This window comes from Danio rerio, chromosome 20, assembly GCF_049306965.1.
Source record: "Danio rerio strain Tuebingen ecotype United States chromosome 20, GRCz12tu, whole genome shotgun sequence".
NCBI classification, from domain to species: domain Eukaryota; kingdom Metazoa; phylum Chordata; class Actinopteri; order Cypriniformes; family Danionidae; genus Danio; species Danio rerio.
In genome coordinates this window covers 38661053-38682386 of record NC_133195.1, presented here as the reverse complement: position 1 = coordinate 38682386, position 21334 = coordinate 38661053, and the positions used below count along the sequence as shown (strand labels likewise).

Sequence of the window (21334 nt, the reverse complement as noted above, 5' to 3'; positions counted from 1 at the left end):
TAATCAGTTATGTGCATACATTTTTTTATGCGCATTATCTAAATGTATTCGCATATTGCTTATTCCATTAATCATTTGTAATGTGATATTCCAAAAATATGCATAGACATAGATGGATGGAAACATAGCTAGTCTCTTTGAAAAGCTACCTGCACAACCCTTTTGCATTCCAATATTCTTTTATTATATATATTTATTATATATTATTATATATAATATATTCTTTTATTTTAATGGACAGACATCTTTCCTTTTCATAAAGATTAACAACAAAGCACTATTATGGCAGGACAGTAGTTGGCGATGTCACTTTGTAAAGAAACAGAATTTTGTATTTCAATTGTTTTTTAGTTGTCAAGCACATAGACTAAACTAGGGCTGCTCAAAATTGGAAAAATCTGATATTGCGATATCCTATTTTTCTGCAATACATATTGCGATATAAATGCAGTTTCAAAAGATATCTTGAATATACTGTATCTATTTGATGTTTTCTGGGGAGTTTCACAAAATTTTCAGCTGCAAAAATTAAATAAACACAATGCAAAAAAAGCTTTTCTTACTTTGTTTTGTCTCGTTTCTTGTCCAATTATCAAAAAAATAATAATAATAATAATAAAATCTTAGATCAAGTAAAAATATTGTTTAGTTTTCACCATCAGAGAAATTAAGTGAAAATTAAGAGTGTTTCATTAAAACAAGGAAAATTATCTCCTAAGTATGTGAAATGTAGATATTTGGACTATAAACATGACAAAAATTCTAAGTAAGAAATTTTTTTTTTTGCATTAATCGTATCCATTTTTTTATAAATACAATGATTAAATGCAATTCTGTAGCTCCTCGACTACTATAATTCAGACTGGATATTACATATCTTTGCGATGTGTCTATTGCAGATGTACGCATTGCAATATCAATGCTGAAACGATATATTGTGCAGCCTAATAGACTAAACACCTAACTAATTTGCATGAGCAGGACTTCATCATTTTCCTAAATCATTAAGTGATATTTATTCAAGAAGTGATTTTTATTTATATAGTGCTTTTACAATATAGATTGTCAAAAGCAGCTTTACATAGTTCTAGTAAAGTCCAGATTTCAGAGTTGAAGTCATTAAAAATATGTTAAATAATAATACATGTTGATGCAAAATACATTTTTATAATGATCATAAAATTAAAATAAATAGATGCAAAAACACATTAAAAAAATGCATTTATACTTATTTGAGCAACAGGCTAATGATTTTCTATACGTTCAACCTTAGCACATGGCCTTATAATTCTATTGTAGCTCATAATCTGTCCTGATATTTCCTGTAAATCAACTGTTTAAGCTGCACCATCAATAGTTGGACATACATGATCTACAGCATCTGCTGCAAAAGATTATTTTCAGTACAAACTGGGTTCATACGACTGATCTCTTCCCCAGTCTAGTCTGGCAACCTATTATTGAAAAAGCATGAATCATTGAAAAGATGCTAAATTTAGCTACCAATATGGCTTCCACAAAAACAGAACGAAAGACAATGCCAGCAGCTCACCAAGCTTTGCCCATATAATCATACTCATTTGTGGGTTCAGATTATTGTCTTTATACCTATCTATAGAAGAGCTCAAATTATTACCTGCATGTACATCTATAGAAAAGCTAGTTACAGAAATACTTTAAATACCTTAAATCTTTATAATATAATATAATATAATATAATATAATATAATATAATATAATATAATATAATATAATATAATATAATATAATATAATATAATATAATATAATATAATATAATATAATACAATACAATACAATACAATAATATAATATAATTTATATATATAAATAATGGCTTAGTCTCTCAATTAATCAGGGGTCGCCACAGAGGAATAAACTGCCAACTTGTCCAGCAAATGTTTCACACAGCAGATGCCCTTACAAATGTAACCCAGTACTGGGAAACATACATACGTGCTCATTCACACACAAAATTATGGCTAATTTAGTTTATTTAATTCACCTATAACGCATATGTTTGGACTGTGGTGGAAACTGGAGCACCCTGAGGAAACCTACGCGAACACGGGGAGAACATGCAAACTCAGAAATGCCAACTGACAAAATTTTAATAAAATAAAATAAAATAAAATTAAATTAAATTAAATTTAATTTAATTACCTTTTTTATTAAATTCAATTTAATTCAATTAAATCAGTACCAATGCTCCATATACACAGAGAACGCAGGTTGCATTAAATTTTTAATAATGTTTATTTAGTAATATTAATATAAACTGAGTGTACTGTATATTGAAATAAATGAAATGAATAAAAATATATTGAAAACATGTTGTTAAATACATTTTAAAAAGAATTTTATGGCGAACAGAAAAAAACATGTGATGTATCTTTTTCCACGCACGCGTACGTGTGCCCTGGCCCACTTTTGTTTGCGGCTGCTAGCAACCATAGATCATCATAACTGATTCAAGTTGCAACTCTATCCCTGGAAAAAGACAACAGCAGTCTAGAGCCGAGAAGAGGAAAACAGTACAAGATGAATCCCATGTATCGGCTCTGAATATAATAGAATAAGTACATTTAACAATATTAATTATTTATTTTAATACATTGCAAAAATTATTGATTTAGCAATGCGTAAGTTAAGACAGCACAAAAGCATGTGAAAGTGAATCATGTTTTAAAAAATCCCACTATGCTAATTAAATTAATTAAATTTACCACCGACCACAACCCATCACGAAACACCTGCTCCCAATATACCCTGTGCAACAAGCAGTATAAGTGCCAACACACACACAAATAGCAATGCACACACACAAACAATCCTTCAGTCCGCAGGATCTCAGCACCTTGCTAATGCGAGGTCATCCATTTCCTCTCATTCAGATTTTAATAAAACTACGCGATTAATATCCTTTCCCTGAAAACTATTATCCCAAATCACTGAAAGACTCCTGCCCTTTCTTTTCATTTCGCACCAATCTGAAAGCATTGTGGTTTCTGAACAGAGCTGTGAGACTTGTGGTTATTTACACCGGCTGTTAGTTGAAATGATCTTGCATAATGCCTTTACAAAATTCATATTCATATTATAATTGGAGCTGCAGGGCTGTACAGTAGACACACTCAGCATCCGCAGCACATTCACTTTGTGACAAACTGTAGTGATATATCCTCATGAATCATAAAAATCAACTATGAAAGAGAGTCAAACATGCCATGACAGCAACTGCTCATGCCTGACAAGCCATAAAGGAGCCAGGCATATGACTAGTAGCCAACTAGCGTAGCCGTGGAGATCCGAATTGAGTTTTGTGCCAGTTATACATCAGACTATATCCAACTGAATGACTCAGAGGGCTCTTCCAGTCTCTTGTACGTCACATGATGCTTCTGGTGCTCTCCTCAGCGGCCTCTTCAGTCTGGAGCAATCCTTTTATTAGCACATTTAACCAAAGTGCTTTACAGACCCAAGATTACCGAATAGCGCACATGCATTGCAATTTAAAACACACATATCCAGTCAGAGTTTCAACTAACCAGATCAGCACTGATTATTGAAATAATTGCAAAGTTAAATCTAATTAGAGTGAAAGTTTATCATCTGCGGTGCTTTTCAGGCATGTGACTGTATAAGCATTTTTAAAACAAGATTAAAGAATTCAGGTCAACAAGGATTAATTGTATTTATGATGAACCCAATAAAATGTTATTTTAAATTTGGTTATTTAATTTCTGTACCCGATATCTGTTCGACTCCCAGGTAAATCATAATGCCCTGTTTATTTAAGTTGTATCTTTGCTCTAATGCATTTATGCATGCTTGCAATTTGTTTACTGTATTTTGTATGTATATATATATATATATATATATATATATATATATATATATATATATATATATATATATATATATATATATATATATATATATATATATATATATATATATATAYATATATATATATATATATATATATATATATATATATATACACACACACACACACACACACACACACACACACACACACACACACATATATATATATATATATATATATATACATACAAAATACAGTAAACAAATTGCAAGCATGCATAAATGCATTACATATATATATATATATGTATATATACATATTTTTTTTGTAATATCATGCAGCCCTACCCTGTGCAAGAACATTTAGCACTAGCTGCAACCATGAAAGCAAATAGACAAGCCCAAATAGAGTGAATAACTAGGTCAACAAAAAGCCAGCACATGTAAAGAAATGTATGACAAAGTGACTAGCGTCCATACCTTGACATAGAGCTGCTGGAACTCATCTAGGTTGAGTCGGCCGGTGGGGCAGTCCTTCAGGAAGCCTTTGTACCACTGTTTGAGTTCGTGTTCATTAAATTCTGTGTTCTTCACCAGGTCTTCCATTACCTCAGGGGTCAGCTTGCTGTTCTGTTTCCCCATGGTGTCTGCGAGGCACACAAATCAAAATAGCTGTGATCTCACTTTGCCTGGAGCTGTTATTCATTTTAACTGTGAAAATTGTCTCAACTGTATAAAGGTTGTTCTGCGAAACGGAGGTCGACTGTGGCTCTCAAATGCACTGGAGGTACAAAGTTCCAGCATTTATTGTTTAAGTCATTTATAATTTACCTTGTTACAAATGGATAAAACTATGTGCTTTGAGGAATAAAAGATAAGTACAGAGTATAACGATTTTAAATTAAATTTGATTAGTATTTTGGAGCTGCGCTTAGTGATATTCCTTATTTTATATTTATGTAAAAGTGACTGAAAAGACTTTCTTAAGGTATAACCTATTGTTAAAGTAAATTACTTACTCCCAGGACTGATTTTTAGCCGCACCATCTTGGTGTTTCGCAACATCTAGTTTTTTGTGAGTTGTTAGCGCAACCCTCAACCCCAACCTGGAGGACCAGGGCATACACACATACACTATAGACAATCTAGCTTACCCAATTCACCTACAGCACGTTTTTGAGCTGTGGGAGAAACCGAAGCACCCAGAGGCAACCCACGCAAACATTGGGAGAACATGCAAACTCCACACAGAAATGCCAACTGACCTAGCCGGGGCTCAAATCAGTGGCCTTCTTGCTGTGAGGCTACAGCGATACCCATTGCGCCACCGTGTCACCTTTCAGTGAATTCATTCATTCATTTTCTTGTCAGCTTAGTCCCTTTATTAATCTGGGGTCGCCACAGCGGAATGAACCGCCAACTTATCCAGCAAGTTTTTACGCAGTAAAAATAAATTTAACTGAATTTGAGTAAATGGTATTTTAAAGCCATTTAATCTAAGCACACACACACACACACACACACACACACACACACACACACACACACACACACACACACACACACACACACACACTGCCACTAATGTATGTATATTGCAGAAGAAAACATTAATTTCATAATTAATATCATGGCTAAAATAAAACTAAGCAAGCCATGCAGTTAAATAAATATGATGGCTTTAGTGAGTCACGGTGGATTAAATCATTTCATTCAGCTGATTAAATTTAAAGTAGACTTAGATCAGTGAGCAAACAAATGGAGGACATTACCAGAAAAATTCATTTTCTTTTTGGCTGAGTCCTTTTATTTATCAGGGGTCGCCACAACGGAATGAACCTACTTATCCAGCATATGTTTTATGCAGCAGATGCCTCTCCAGCTGCAACCTATCATTGGGAAACACCCATATACTCTCATTCACACATAGAGGAAACTCACGCGAACACAGGGAGAACATGCAAGTCCACACAGAAATGCCAACTGATCCAGCCAAGGCTCAAACCAGTGACCTTCTTGCTTTAAGGTGACAGCGATACCTACTGCGCCTTATAAATAAAAGGAAAGAAAAGAAAAAGGAAAAATGTAATAATAAAAAATAACAAGGAAAAAAATTACTCTTCTAAAATTACTGAAGGGTCCATCTTCTTTATGTGATCTTAACAGGTTGCCATAAAACATAATAGTACAACCTCTTACAGTATATCATATTTTTTCTAAGGTCAGGTGGTGTAGAAGTTTCATAAGACATTGCCTAAAGTTTGGAGGAAATTTTTCCTTCCATTTGAGCAATATTAACCTTCTACCTAAAAGCGTAGCAAAGGCAATCACATTTACCTTACTTTTATTAAAACATAAGGACTGTGGTGTGATACCAAATATTAAGTTTATGGCCTCGGGTTTTATGGTTCACATGGGTTTCCTCCGGTTGCTCCCGTTTCCCCCACAGTCCAAAGACATGTGCTTTAGGTGAATTGGATAAGCTAAATTGACTATAGTGTGTGGGTGTTTCCTAGTGTTGGGTTGCGGCTGGAAGGGCATCCGCTGCGTAAAACATATGCTGGATGAGTTGGCGGTTCATTCCGCTGTAGCGACCCCTTGATTAATAAAGGGACTAAGCTGAAAAGAAAATGAATGAATGAATGAATGAATGAATGAAGCCCAAAATTTATGCGATAGTGTAGCTGGCTAGCTAGCTTGGTTAGTTTCATTTCATTATTTTTTCAATCATTTAATAACCATGGAACTTTTCCATTTCACAAAAAGTTTCTTTAAAAGAATCTTAAAAGTAGTACATGCTTAGTGAAAAAAAGATATTTAGAGAACTCTTCACTGAAAGGTTATTTTGGGGGCTCAAAAGTTTGCAAGCTCACTAGAGTTTGAGCATGCGAAATTCTGTAGTACGGTGATGTGAAAAGGGACGGGATTAAACAAAATAAATAGACATTTAAAATAGCGAGCGATTGGTCCGTATTTTAAGCTTCTGTCCAGAGAGGTCATGTCTTGATCCTCGTTTGGTCTCACGCAGTCAAGTGATGCGATTTCGCAGGTTCACCAAGCAAACTTTGCAATGCAGCAAACTGCTAAACTTGCTGCACAAGCTTGCGTTTCCAGTCTGACGAATTTACGTGCGTATAAATGGAGGTCTATGAGGAGTGTGTTGAAGCAGGGTTGAAGCTTAACATTCCCTTTACAACTGTTCTTTTTAAGATTGTTGCAATGAGACAATGTGGAAATGCCTATGGAGAGCATGCCAGAGTAAATTTTGTATGTAAATAGTATCTCACTGGACATAAAAGAATACTCATAAGAAACCTTTTTTCAATTTATAATTGCTATTACAAATGTCTCCTTGCCTCTGGACGACGAGCAGTGTTTTATCCTGCCCACATCTGCTTATAAGAGCAGCCCACAGCCTTTTCCCCCTACAGACGGCTGTCACACACACTGTGTGCATTACTGACAGGGAAATGGGTTAATTAAACAAAGCATCATTCTCATAATTACCAAAAGGTCATCACATCCTAAGCTTCAATATGACATTTACATTTTTTTTCAAATTGGAAACCTGTGCTTCTGTAACATTAATAAGGATACAATGAAAGCGCAGAGAGAAAGAGAGAGGGGGGGGGGAGCTGAGGATGAAATGCTGAGTAATTCTGCTGCTTTTTAATTTCTTCATTTCTAACAAATCATAGTGATGAGCTCTCATCACACTCCTGTAAACACTAGATGAGAACATTACACTTCAAATTTCATTACAATTAATCTCCAGTCTGAGACTGACAAACGAGCAGCGATGCTGAAGATAATGAGCGCTAATTTAGTTTCCCACACAGCATTTTATGTTCAAGCAAATGGCAATCCTCATACATCCTGGCTTGGCTGTTCTCTAAATACACAGATGCAGAAAAAATCATTCATATTTCACGCATGGTGGAAATGAGGCTACAATGCATGAGATTGCTAGCCGGCCAGCTTTTTAATGGCAGGAGCGTAGCCCTCGCTGATCTGCAGACTGCAATGGAGGCGTCCTTGGGGAATACCTCTCTTTATGAGGGATCCACCCATGAGAAAAAGCACAGCATAGCACATTCAGACTGCTAAAAACAGCTGCCTTGAAACTGCCTATGAATCAGCGATAATGCATTGTTGTACAGCTCGCTCGCTCGCTCTCTGAGACTGATTTATGATAGCAAACTAATTAGATGATCAGCATCACTCCTAATTGAATCCTCATCCAGCTGATCCCTCCATAGTCAAAGATACGAATCACTTCTGTCAAGCCACAAAATGGAAAGTTCAAACAATCTAATAATCGGTCAATTAAAATTAAAGCTTCCAAAAGAGAAATGCACAGAAATGCAGTGAGTGCCATTGAAGAACAATGTTTGACTCCTCAAAGAATCTTACAATGAACAGCTCATTAAGAGGTTATAAGTCTAACTGTTCATTTATTAATGAACACATTTGTGTGTGTGTGTTAGCACTGTGTAAACAGCTTTTAAAAAAATGTTGCCTTTTGTAGTCTCTGAAACCCGTCATCTTATATTTATGTTAAGGAAAGTTTTGTCCAGATAAAAGATGTGACATTTATATACACTGCTGAGAGGCTCTCTTTCATCGTATACTGTATGACACATAAAACTGTCTATACAATCTTCAAGATGCAACAAAACACTATTTAAGTCATTCAATCATGAAATCAATGTCACACAAAGAACAGTTGTTTATTTAAAATACAGTCTTACACAGCCAGACCTGCAGTCTCATATATACTTAATAGCTCTACTAACATAACCGTGTAATTTGAATCCAATTTTAATTTAACCTCCAATAGTTTTAGAGCCTAAGTATCCACTTTAGTATCCATAACACAATAATCAGATGCTATTGTTACTGCCGTTTTCTCACCTTTGTCGGTTTGTGTGTATGTGTTTGTTTATTTTTATTGTTGTGAGGGAATGAGGGCAGCGTGGTGGCGCTGTCGCCTCACAGCAAGAAGGTTGCTAGTTCAAGTCCTGGCTGGGTCAGTTGGCATTTCTGTGTGGAGTTTGCATGTTTTCTCCGTATTTGCATAGGTTTCCTCTGAATGCTTCGGTTTCCCCCACAAGTCCAAAGACATGCTATAGGTGAATTGGGTAAGCTAAATTGTCCATAGTGTATGTGTGTGAATTAGAGTGTATGGGTGTTTCTCAGTAATGGGTTGCAGCTGGAAGTGCATCCATTGTGTACAACATATGCTGGATAAGTTGGCATTCCGCTCCATTTCGCTGTGGCGACCCCTGATTAATAAAGGGACTAAGCCGAAAGGAAAATGAAGCTCAGCAGCTTGATGTTCAGTACAGTATTCACACTAAAATAATTGTTTTTATTTCTAAGTAAAATCCTAAACGGACTCACCATGAGTATATCACAGCTCTTAATTTATATTTAGTATCTTTTATTATTTGAGCACAATTGTGAGAACAGGAATAAATTGCTGGCTACAGTTCACTGTGAATAAGGGTTTCTGATTCTACATATACTGTAGCTCCTTTAAAACATTTATTCAATTTCCCTCGGTTTAGTACCTTTATTAACCAGAGGTCGCCACAGCGGAATAAACCGCCAACCTATCCAGCATATGTTTTACACAGCAGATGCCCTTCCAGCCATATTGAATTCACTTATAGTGCATGTCTTTGGACTGTGGGGAAAACCGGAGCACCTGAAGAAAACCCATGCAAACACGGGATAAAATGCAAACTCCACACAGAAACGGCAACTGACTCAGCCGGGGCTCAAACCAGTGACCTTCTTGCTGTGAGGCGACAATGCTAACCACTGAGTTACTGTGTCGCCCTCCATCAAAACCAACTATTCTTTTTTTGTTTGTGTTTTTGTCTCTGTCCAAATGCTACAAATCAGGTTAATAATTCACCCAAAATCAAAATGCTATTTTACCCACCTTCTAACCTGTTCGACATAAAAGATTCTTTGAGAAATGTCTTAGTATTTTGTGCCGATCAACATATCAGAGATCAATACTAAACAATTCTGCATGGAAATATGTTCTGTTTGAGCTCTGGAGAAAGAGTGTGGGATTGAAACAACATGATGGTGAGCACATGAGGAAAAAACATTCATTCTTGCACTATAAAACCCAAAAAGTTGAGGTAACTCGAACTGTTTGAGGAAACTGATTGCAACAAACCATTTAAGTTCAAAAACTAATCCTAATAAGTACTGTTAACTTAATCTATTTGAGTAAAAGAAGCAATTTGAGCACAGTAAAACCCAATAAATGAAATAAGTGATTTTTTAAATATTTTTTTTCAAAAGCCTAAAACCCAAATTGGAAAAATGCCAGCGTGGACCAAGCTGTGTGAGGAGCTGTAAAAGCAGCACGATTCAGTCATATTTCCATCAGTTTCAAGCTATGAATATTTGGATTACATATCAACAGAGGAAAACAGAGATATAATCACAATTTGAGAACTTGCGATCAATATACTTCACCCGCAGCTTTTTTATAACCCTCATGTCCATGTCAGAGCTGCAATTTACCGTTTTAGTCTGTCTTTTCATTTGGAGATTTAGTCATAGGTAGGGCCAGACGCAATCTGCAGACATTTTTTACTGTTTCTGCGCAGAATTTAGTTAAAAATCTGCAAATTTATGCGGGACGATTTTGAGAGTATCATAACTAAAATCTTAATATATTAACTAAAAAGTAATACATTTTTAACTTGTATTTAATGTTTACAATGCAAATCCAATTAGATCCACTTTACAAGGTAAACAAATTAAATCTTCTATATAATAAATCTACTAAAAGACAGAAAATATTACTTTACAAACTGTATAATAAATAAATTATATGAACATTTTTATATTAGTCAATAATTATACTGAAATAATTTAAAAAAAATAGGGAAAATCTATTTGTTCACTTCTGCTATTTATACTTTGATTTGCTTTTCAGTGTGTTTGTTTTTTCCACTGAACTGCAAATTAGAATAGAAACGATATAAAAACACAAACATAATGACAGTTATACTGTATATTGTTATGGGTAAATGATGCTAATTCTTGGAATAAAACCCTCAATTTCCTCTTTCTGGCTGCTCTTTCTATGGAAGCACTGTCCATGCGTGTTTCCTCGTCGGTTAGTAATGCTTTATTTTATTGCACAACAATTAGTCTATCAGGATTTTGGGCTAAAAAAAAGAGAAATCACGGTTAATTTGTGATTATTATATAATTTTTAAATTTCACCTCTCTTGCTGTGCATGAACTGAGCTGTTGAATGGTCAGTGTATGAGGCGGCAAGGCTTTAGCTTCAGTTTTGATTCAATTACTTTCTAACCGGTTGCGTATGATGTCGTAAATATACCCCTTTAATGCATACTCCAGTCCTGTTTTGTCTGGCTTTCTCAGATATCTCACATGTACGCCAAAAATTACTCATTAAATCTAGGAATGTCTGACACTGGCACATACATATTGTAATAGACGTGCCAGGCACGAAAGCTTGACAGGTGTAACAACAGCAACTAAGGAGGGCGGGGCTTAGCGAAGGGTCAATTAGACCAAAACAAAACAAAGTTTCACATTTCACTTTTAACTAAACACTAAATTCCATGCATGCTGATGTGTTAACATGTAATGCGTTAACCCTTGTAGTCATAGAGAAATATTTAGATCTTAAAAAGTAATTAAAACACTGCCTAAAACAGAGGAAAGGCATAAAAACATGTGTTCATATTTGGTCCATAAATGATTTTATGAGGTATTACAATTATACTGTCGCTGCTGCATGTCCAAAGAACATTTTTTAGAACTTAATTTGGCCTGTATAAAAAAATAACAAGATGCAAAAACAAGATATTGCTACTTGTTGCATCATTCTAGGTGAGTCCCCCCAAAAATGGTGGCTTTAAGAAGCGATAGACTGAACAATAAGCCTCATGTGTACATGATGTGCTGATCTTCCAATGCTGTTAAAAAGAGTTGGTCACTGCAGGCTATAAAAGGAACCGAAGAGCCTGTCTACCTAAAAAGCAATAGTCCACTCCATTTTCCATTTAGGCTGCATCAGTGCTATTTCTGCTGCAACAGGAGACCAGAGAGAATGCTCTGTCCCCTGTGACTATACCGCGCAGGTTGTATCGATCTCTTAAAATGATTTAGCCTTTTCACGCGACACTGCTGTAATGCAGATAGATTAAGCTGATCTTTGGCATACACACAGACTAGCAATGCTACGTTCAAAGTAGAAGCAGCAAGGTGTGTTTATGCATCCACAGAAAAAAAAAAAATGCTTTGTTATGATCAACACAACAGTGCTGTGTTATGTTGTACAAGCATTCGTGTCATCTAACAACTGACTAGCAGGCGGTTATGATGACTATGCAAACTGAGCCCTGTCCAGAGATCAAAAGGCGTTTTAGCCGACTGAGCCGACTTTAGCCCTGAGCCGACTCATCACAACAGTGTTCACATCCACACGAGCCTGACAGATTATGTCACATGTGAATCTAGCCAGCCAAGTGATTTAGCACATCCAGCTTATTTAAACAGTCATATTATATAACAAACATTTACTTTATTTAATTATTTTACAGCGTGACCTTGAGCGTGTAAGATTGTGGGTGGCTGATGATACCCACTTGCTTAAAATGTCAATATGCTATTTCTGCCCTGTAACCCTTGTGCATTAGAGATGCATTGACCCTGCAGTCTACAAGAAGCTAGCAGTCGCTTTTTGAATTTAGAACTATAAAAGAGCCACATCAAAACATTATGATGCTCATTTCATTTTAAAAAAAAAACAACTAATGTAATCATGCTGGAATTATAATTATAATCATCCTAATCACATGGAACCAAATCTAAGTCTAAATATAATGGCAATTTTGATATTGAATTCCATCATAACACAAAATAAAAACAGAAAATGGACATTTAAGAACATCTACAGAACATCAATATAATTAATCAGAATTTCAAAGCTCTTAGATTGAATCTGTCCATTAGCAAGAGGTCATTCAAACAAAAAAAATAGTATAGTTCAAGTGAATATGTATTCAATGATAAAATAACAATACAAAACGGATTGTTAACAAATAACTGAGGGGGAAAAAGGTTGTTTCAAAATCAAGTTCAATTCTTCTGGTATATCTGGTATAGTTGGCTATGTAATCTGTCAAAATGCATGCATAACAAATGATATGCACCAACATGTGCGGACAAATACATTTTTCACCAAGCCCAACACTGTAGGGCTACGCATAACACACAGCTGTCTCAGAGGTGTACACCTGGGGCCAATGTCAACTAATGCCCATTCATTTGAAATAGCAAGCTCATATTTCTAGCCACTTTACTACTGTGCTTCAATTGCTTTTTTCATTCATAATGTTATTTGGCAAAACGTTAATTCACATGAATGTGGCTTTTAAAAATCTTAAAATATATAAAAACCCACAATAAATGGGTTTATGAGAGTTATTTATTTAAAAGCATTCTCATATATAATAGTTATGCACATTAAATCATCTGCTGAATCAATGCATTGCAATACTGCAGGTCGCAAAAGGATGAACCATTGTCAACGACTTTCCCAATGCACAGAGACACATAGAGGAGACTTACCGAAAAGGAGAGCCAAACAAGGTGTGAGGATTCCTGCTCCTAGGGTAAACGCGATGTAAGTGCTCTCTAATCGGTTGCCAGCTGCGGCAAGGTTTCTTTTGGGGTGAAAGGAGAGACGCAGCGATCACTGCAGCGAGGAGAGTCCACGCGCGGCGCAGCGCAATGCTCGAGCTGATGTGTGACGCGACAGAGACACAGCAGAGCTCAGCGTGCGTCGGTCTGTGCTCATCACCAGAAAACGACTCGTGTTTTTACGGTGCTCCGCGGGCTCTGCTGTGCTCTGGGCTCTTTTGAGTGTGCGCAAATTGTGCCTTCTCGCTCTGGATGAACTCGGATGGAGCGGTGATAGAAAATGACATCAGCAAGTCAGTCAGATCGAGATGAGAAAGTGTTTGGGATCCACGCATTCCGCCTCTTTGTCTTTTTGTTTGTAATTAGCCTATGTGTGAATTGCATAATGGTTTTCAGAGTTTTGCATTTTTAGAAAATTAAGGTTTGTACTTGTACATGTACTTTTATATATTTGCAAAATATAAATGTTATGGTGCAGCCACATTAAAATGCCGTTTTTGTCATAGTAATAACTTACAGCTCACATAGAAATCACTTTAAAACAAATCAGCTTTCTGTTGGTCAAATTTACTAACTTGACATTCTAATTGGGGAAATTGAACATATATGCTTACTTTATGCTTTTCGAATAGCCTACCTTGGTGTTTTCCATCAGCTGTCAATGTCTTGTGTACTAGCTTTCTTCAAAACATGCTTTGAGTAAGCATCGATAATTTACACAGCCTAGTCGAAACTTAAAAGGGCTTACACTGGACATTATGCTATGCCACATATCTAAAACTTTAGTACATTAGTACATGGATTAGTGATTAGCACTGTCCCCTCACAGAGAGAAGGTCGCTGGTTCAAGCCCCGGCTGGGTCATTTGGCATTTCTGTGCGGAGGTTGCATGTTGTTCTTGTGTTCTTGTGGGTTTCCCTTCGGGTGATCTGGTTTAGCCCCAAAGTCTTAAGACATGGGAAATAGGTGAACTGGGTAAGCTAAATTTTCCATAGTGTATGTGTGTATGTCCTGGTCCTCCAAGCTGGAGTTGAGCATTGCGCTAACAACTCACTTCATAAAAAAACTAGATGTTACGAAACACTAACATGGTGCGGCTAAACATCAACTTCGATATAAATGACCCTGGGAGTAAGTACTGTTATCTTTTAATGTTGCCAGTGGTGCCTCTATAATGCTGAACTGCGATCCAGCTGTAGACTGCATGTATAACGCAACATGTACAGTATGTACAGAGGTGAACCAAGGTAACCTTGATTGTTTGGTGCATCTTGCGACTGCATAATAAGTCAGTGTAGGCTGCATTCAGCCATTTTTGTTATGTTTATTTAAAGAGTTATTACAATATTACAGCTTAGATCAATGTTTTATGTCAAATTGTTTAGTTTTGTGGCAAGTATATGTGATTATGTACATCTAGGTGGTTGTTTGGTCACACTTTATTTTGATGGTCCGTTTATTGAATTTAAGTTACATTGCATCTGCATGCCAACTAATTCTCATTAGATTATAAGTAGACTGTTAGGTTGGGGTTAGGGTTAGTGTAAGTTGACATGTACTTGCTTGCAAAGTGTCTTAGAGTCAGTTAAATGTCTGTTGAAGGAGCAGTATCAGCAGATATTAAGCAGACCGTCAACTAATACTCAAATGGACCATCAAAATGAAGTGTTACCAGTTGTTTTTGCTAAATAAAAGCCATCATTCTCATGCAACAGCTGCTGATAAGTATGTCTGATTCAATTCTTGAGTATAAACCCAAAGATGAACAGGTACATTATGCCTTATATAAATAATAGTTTCACCAGCATGGACCATGCTACACTTTGAGCTAGACTTTTTTGTAGGGATGAAAGGGATAGTAAGGGAACAGTGGGATGAATGGGAAGGGAAGTAAGAGGATAAACAGTGAACAGGTAGGTAGGGTGATCGTGCGTCCTACTACGATGATGTCCAGAGACTTAGAGTAGGGGTATCGTCTCTGTAATATTTTGGTAGAATGATTGGCCCCCCGATTCAACCCATGAGGGAAGAGAGGGTTATGGGATTGTCAATGGGAAGCAAGGAAATAAAGGAAAGGCAAGAGAACAAGAAGAACAGTGCTAGAGCGCTGGTTTGCCCTAAATAAGTTTTAGGGAGTAGGTGATTGGTTAAGGAGGCAAAGTGAGGCATGGTCCCACTGCCGAAACTTTGTTAACAAGTTAACTTCATGTAAAATTAGATACATTTTAATCATAAAAAATAAGTAACAATATTAAGTGGTGTTACTGTAGTTCAGTGCCTGTTTAACAACTTAAGCATGAATTTGCACCAAACTGGTTTATATAACCTTTTGTCACTCCATATACAACAAAAAAAATAAAAATTGTGCCAACCTGCCCCATTCCCCCTATTCACTATAAACAGAATTCTGCCACAGCCCATCTCAAGAGGAAACACCGTTACTTATTGCCAGAAAAGTGTCTAATTCATATGAATTTATACCATTTTATTGGTAAGAAAACATAAGATTTTAAAAGTGAACCACACCCCTCACCCTGTCATTAGGGGATGAGAAAATTGTACTATAATGTACAAATGAGATTGTACAAATTAATACAAATTAGCCATTAAATCAAAAGGTTTTAGAGATTGCATTCTCTGAGTTTAGTGATGATCTATTTTTCATCATCACAGGACAGGCACTGTATCTGTGGACAAAAATAACCAATGAATCTTTTTTTTTACGAGGCTCTGACTTGGTTTCTTAAAAAAAGTGTTAAAGCACTTATACAGTTATGACCCATGATAGTTTGTCCCTTGAAGTGTAGTTTGCTTAACTTCTACTCCTAACAGCAGAGTAGTGGATGATGTGAAAAAGGCAGAAAGTAAGAAGGCAGTTAGCAGATTTTCCACACTTTCAGCTGCACGGCAATGCTCTTTGTCATTCGCACATTTGTTGAAGTCAGCACCATGGTTAAAGATTTTCTCCCAATGCAGGCATCAATAAAAAGAGCTATGTGCCTCAGGAACGGTCGCCAACCTCTTCAAGTACAAAGCGAAAACTTGTTTTGAAACAAACCAATTTTAGGGGGATTCGTGACCCACCTACTGGTAATACAAGTGTCAAATGGGACAGACGCCAATAGAGGAGTGAAAAATTAGCTCTGTGCTGTGCGATGGAAAGTCTGGCAGAAATAAAAAGCCCTGAGTAGTTTCGAGATTATCTTTCTTGCTTTATGTACCAAAACTAGTTTTAAACTCATGCAATAACTTTTATGGATGTGCTTTCTTCAAACATTCATGAATAATTTATATATAGTTCTACATGTAATCAAAATGCTCATATAACTCTATTATCCCTCCTGCAGTTTGCACTAAAAAGAGAGACGGTGAAGTCATTTTCTTTGATGCATTGCAGCCTGCTGTCAAGACGCGCTGTTATTTTATCATCCTACACTTGTCTTTAAAATTCATAAAACACAGGAGAATGTGTTAAAGCAGAATGCAAACTGTACTCACACCATGCTAATAAATTCATGTGGCAAAGCATCTCCTGTTTACTAAAGGACCACTCTGTAAATGACTTCCATCTAAGACAAATAGGCCTTGCGTGTGATTTGAACATCAGTACATGCAGACAGCCAAAGCATCCTCATGCAATCACATCAAACGCCACTGGGTCACTGCAAATCACCACAGCTTTGATGACTGATTCCACTTGTGAAAAATTCCTGCTGAGAGCTTTCAGTGCAAGTGAGGAGCCTGGCAAGTGCAAAGGTTTGTTATGGCAGGAATGAAGAGAGGATTTAGTCTATTATAATCAGAATCAGAGCTGCGGGAATGAATCAAGGGGTTATCCAGACCCCACTGATCAGCCAGACTCAATATCACATCTTTTTCATGGCACAATGAATCCCACACATCCAGACAGGGGAAATAAGCCCAGCGTTGCCAAATCTGACAGTCATCTTGAAAAGAAATGCTGAAGCCTCAGACAGAAAAACAAAGACCAAAGTTAATAAGGAGTCAAGAGCAATGTGGAAATTGCACATGCATACAGCAAGCAGGGTTTTGAAAAACTATACTGGCTCCATTTAGAATTTAGTAAGAGAGTATGTTTTTATGACAACAGATTACTAAAATTGTGGAAATATTCTGTAAAAACTCACAAAAACTCACTTGAATTTGAAACCTATTTTAACATTGAAACCTCTGAAAAATGCTGTTCATTTTTAATAGTAAAAAAAACTAATGCTTTTAGTATTTGTAAATGCACTCTCAGTTATTTCAGCACATATGATTAAACTTAGAACCAACATAAAAACTTTTAATGAAATAAGACTTAAATGTAGTCTAGGCCCAGCAGACACACAGGGTCACAAGGCGGTAATATTGGGTTAGATTAAAGTTGTGATGTCAGGTGACCACAATTAAATGTCTAGCCAGTGTCTAAGGACAACATTATTTTGAAGTCCAATGACATCAAATTATGTTGATATTTGGTTAATTTTGATTGTAATGGAAAGTGACAAACATTCAATGTCGAGCCAACATCTTAATCTAATGTCAAAATGACATCAAATACTGACATTTACTCATCAGGTATGGCAACCAAAGTCTAACATCTGATGGACATTATAGTGGTAATGTCCACACAACGTCAAGCTGTAACATTATTAGACGCTGGTACTTTGTTGGTGTTAGGTTGATATTAGGTTGGACATTGGACATTGACGTCGGAGTGATGCTGATGTCAACCAGATTTTTATTTCCAAACACAATGCAACGTCACCACGACGTTGGAGTACATCGTCAATCTGTTGACATCCTGTGCCTGCTGGGGGGTGGTGGCTTATAAGCGAAAATATTTATCAAAAAAAAAAAAAAAAAAGCTTTTTAAAGCTAGTATTGATATATTAAAGGTGCAGTAGGTGATTGTCTTCAGAATTATTTTTGTTGTGTTGGTTGAAAGTCTCTTCACATAACAATAGTGCTGATTAAAGTAAATTATGTAAATGTATTTATATATAATTTTATATTTTGGGTAAGGCATAAGACTAATAAATGTTCATCCACTTATTATGGGCCGACATCTCCCATAATTCTGAGAACTTCTGTGCACCTGTTCACACAGGTCAGCCGTTTGCGCGTGCACATGTCCCGCACGTTTATGTGCACACAAGAGAAAGTGACAGGGGTAAAAACAAATACTGAATTGAAACTATTTTAGTCATGCAAAGCTTATGTAGATTTTATTATGTTGCGAATGGGTTCTATGCACAGAAGTGTTATTCAGCCACTGAAATCTTTAGGTGAAAGATTGATGTGACTATTTTCAGTTTCATAAGGGACCTTTTACAGCATTGATCATGCAGATTTTCATTTATTTTAACAACAAAACAGAAGCAAATAGCACTATTTCGCCTAGCCTGCTTTACTGAGGTTTAGTTGGTTTTATAAATTTATATTGGTTTGTTTTTGAATATTAATAACCTGTGACGTGCTCCCTATATTGCTTAACATGCTTCTTTGAATATTCAGTCTGAAATAGCATGTAAGTATGGCTCAGTAATAAGTGTAATTCTTGCACGCTGCCGAAGAAGTCGCTTTAAGACAAATCGCATGAGAGAGCGAGACCAGTGATCCTTGCATGTATCAAATATTGCACATTATGACAAGATTTGATTGCTACATAACTAAATTGTGCTTGATATAATGCATTTTTTTTTGTTCGAAATTGTAGTGCTTATTCACGATTTTAGGAGACGTGACTTTGGACAGCAAAGAAGAGATTGTGTTTCAAAGATTCTGCTAACGAATAGCGTTTTGGAAGATCACCTAGTGCACTTTTAAAGGGATATTTCACACAAAATAAAATTCTTTTATCATTGATTCAACCCTTAATTGTTTCACAATGTTATGAGAACTTTATTTCATAATTTGGAAAATGTTGGAAACCTGTAACCACAATTTGTTTTATTTGTTTTTCCTAGCATTGAATGTTAGATTTTATTTCAATATATCATCTTTTGTGTTCAATGGGAAAAAAAGAAACTCATATAAGTTTGTAACCAGTTTAGGGTGTGTAAACAGTGAATACATTGTTTATTTTGGGGTGAACTATCCTTTTAAAGTATTTCCAAATATGTCACTTCATAGCTTGTTGTTGCTATAGCCAAATCCAATGAGATTCAGATCAACAGTTACAATGAAAAAGGCAAATGATACACTATCATATTGGCAACAGACATGACCTCACAAAAGCAATCTCTTTGAATCCTGTTGGGGGAATTATAGAGAAATCAGATCAAGATGGCGATATGTCAGCTTCGATAAGATTTGACGCCTGCTATTCATTCGCTCAAGTGGGTAACTCTCTAAAGACTGCCATTGCAAGATTAGTGAATGTGAAGATGTCACACAGAAAATACCAGAACAACAAAGACTCAATAGAACGGAGAGGTCAGAGGAGAAATGCAGACATCCGGGGTTGAGATTCGACAGATTTTGCGCTATGTAGACCACAAGAAATCCACGACTTATAACCACAGGGTGCTAAGTTAAACTCAACATGTAGACGATTATGATGCTCCGTTATCACTGGAAAAACATGGTGGCACAAGGGTGGCCACTGACTCAAGCGGAGTGGAGGCGATCCATCATATGGAATTCTCCTAAGGCCTGTGGAGAGTTTTGACGTTAGTAGAGAGGCACAGACTAATCCAGACCCAGCAGGTGTGGAGGCGGAGGACGACGACCCTGCCGTGGTCAGCTCTGCATTAATACTGGAACTGAAATGCATTTGAATTAACACAAGGAAAATGAGAGATTTTTCACAGCTCATTTACATTTTACAGCTTGCTTCTATTGCGGTGAACAAACAGCCCCTAAACATCCTCATTAAATTCAAACTGAAGAACTGTTTCAGTGTTCAGCGGGGTTGCTTTTTTATTTCATTAATATTTGGTAATGTTTTGGTCTATTTGCAGTCATTGTCAGTTTTATTAGGCTAATGGTTAAAGTCAAAGGTTAAAAGTATGTCCCCAGAAAGGGTAACCCATTAAATGTGTTGTTGAGACTCAATTTTATCTCTCAGGTTGCTTCAGAAGGATTGCTGGTGTAATTAGTTTAGCACAAGTACCTTGTGAAATATGCTTGTGGGGCATCATGGTGTACATTCATTCTCATTTCTTTTAAAATTGTAATTATTCAATCCAGACTCAGTAGGAAATAAATGCCCCTGGCTACATTACTGCACAAATCACATTACTTCTTTCACATTTCAAGTGAAATGTACAGTGAGTGTTCTGGAAAGCAGGTTCATTTTCGTTCAAGCCAGATCAAAGCGATTCTGGCGATTTGTTATTTTGGTTATTGCATGTGTAAATGCAGTTTGCAAATCAAATGTCCAGTGTTTGGCAAGGCAAGGCAAATTTATTTATCTAGCACATTTCATACACAGTGGCAATTCAAAGTGCTTTGCATAAACAGGAATAAAAGAGACACGTAATAAAAAATTATAATATAAAAACAGACAAAAAACGGGCAGAGCACAGTGCGCATTCAATAAAAGATGTGTTTTCAGTCTAAGTCACTTTTAAGGCTAATTGACCTTGCTTTAACTGACCTCTTGGAATTTCTAGTTATAATATGATCCTAAAGATAGTTTAGTTTAAGTTTAGTTTAGTTTACCACTTTATTAATTCCCTTTGGGGCAATTCATTCTGACATGGTGGTGCTTCACATAGAACAAGAATAACACACTTAACACAATAAACAGATCTAAGTGATCT

The 21334-nt window shown here is 36.2% G+C and overlaps 1 protein-coding gene across 1 annotated transcript in view; it reads right to left on the bottom strand.

Annotated features, from left to right (window-relative positions):
- Positions 1 to 13717, bottom strand: part of vsnl1a (visinin-like 1a) — a 52438-nt gene extending 38721 nt beyond the window's left edge. Inside the window, 2 exon segments of the mRNA NM_001007366.2 lie at positions 4332 to 4498; positions 13491 to 13717. Coding sequence (NP_001007367.1) covers positions 4332 to 4493 — 162 coding nt within the window. The 5' untranslated portion in view covers positions 4494 to 4498; positions 13491 to 13717.
- Positions 13718 to 21334: the final 7617 nt, after the last annotated feature.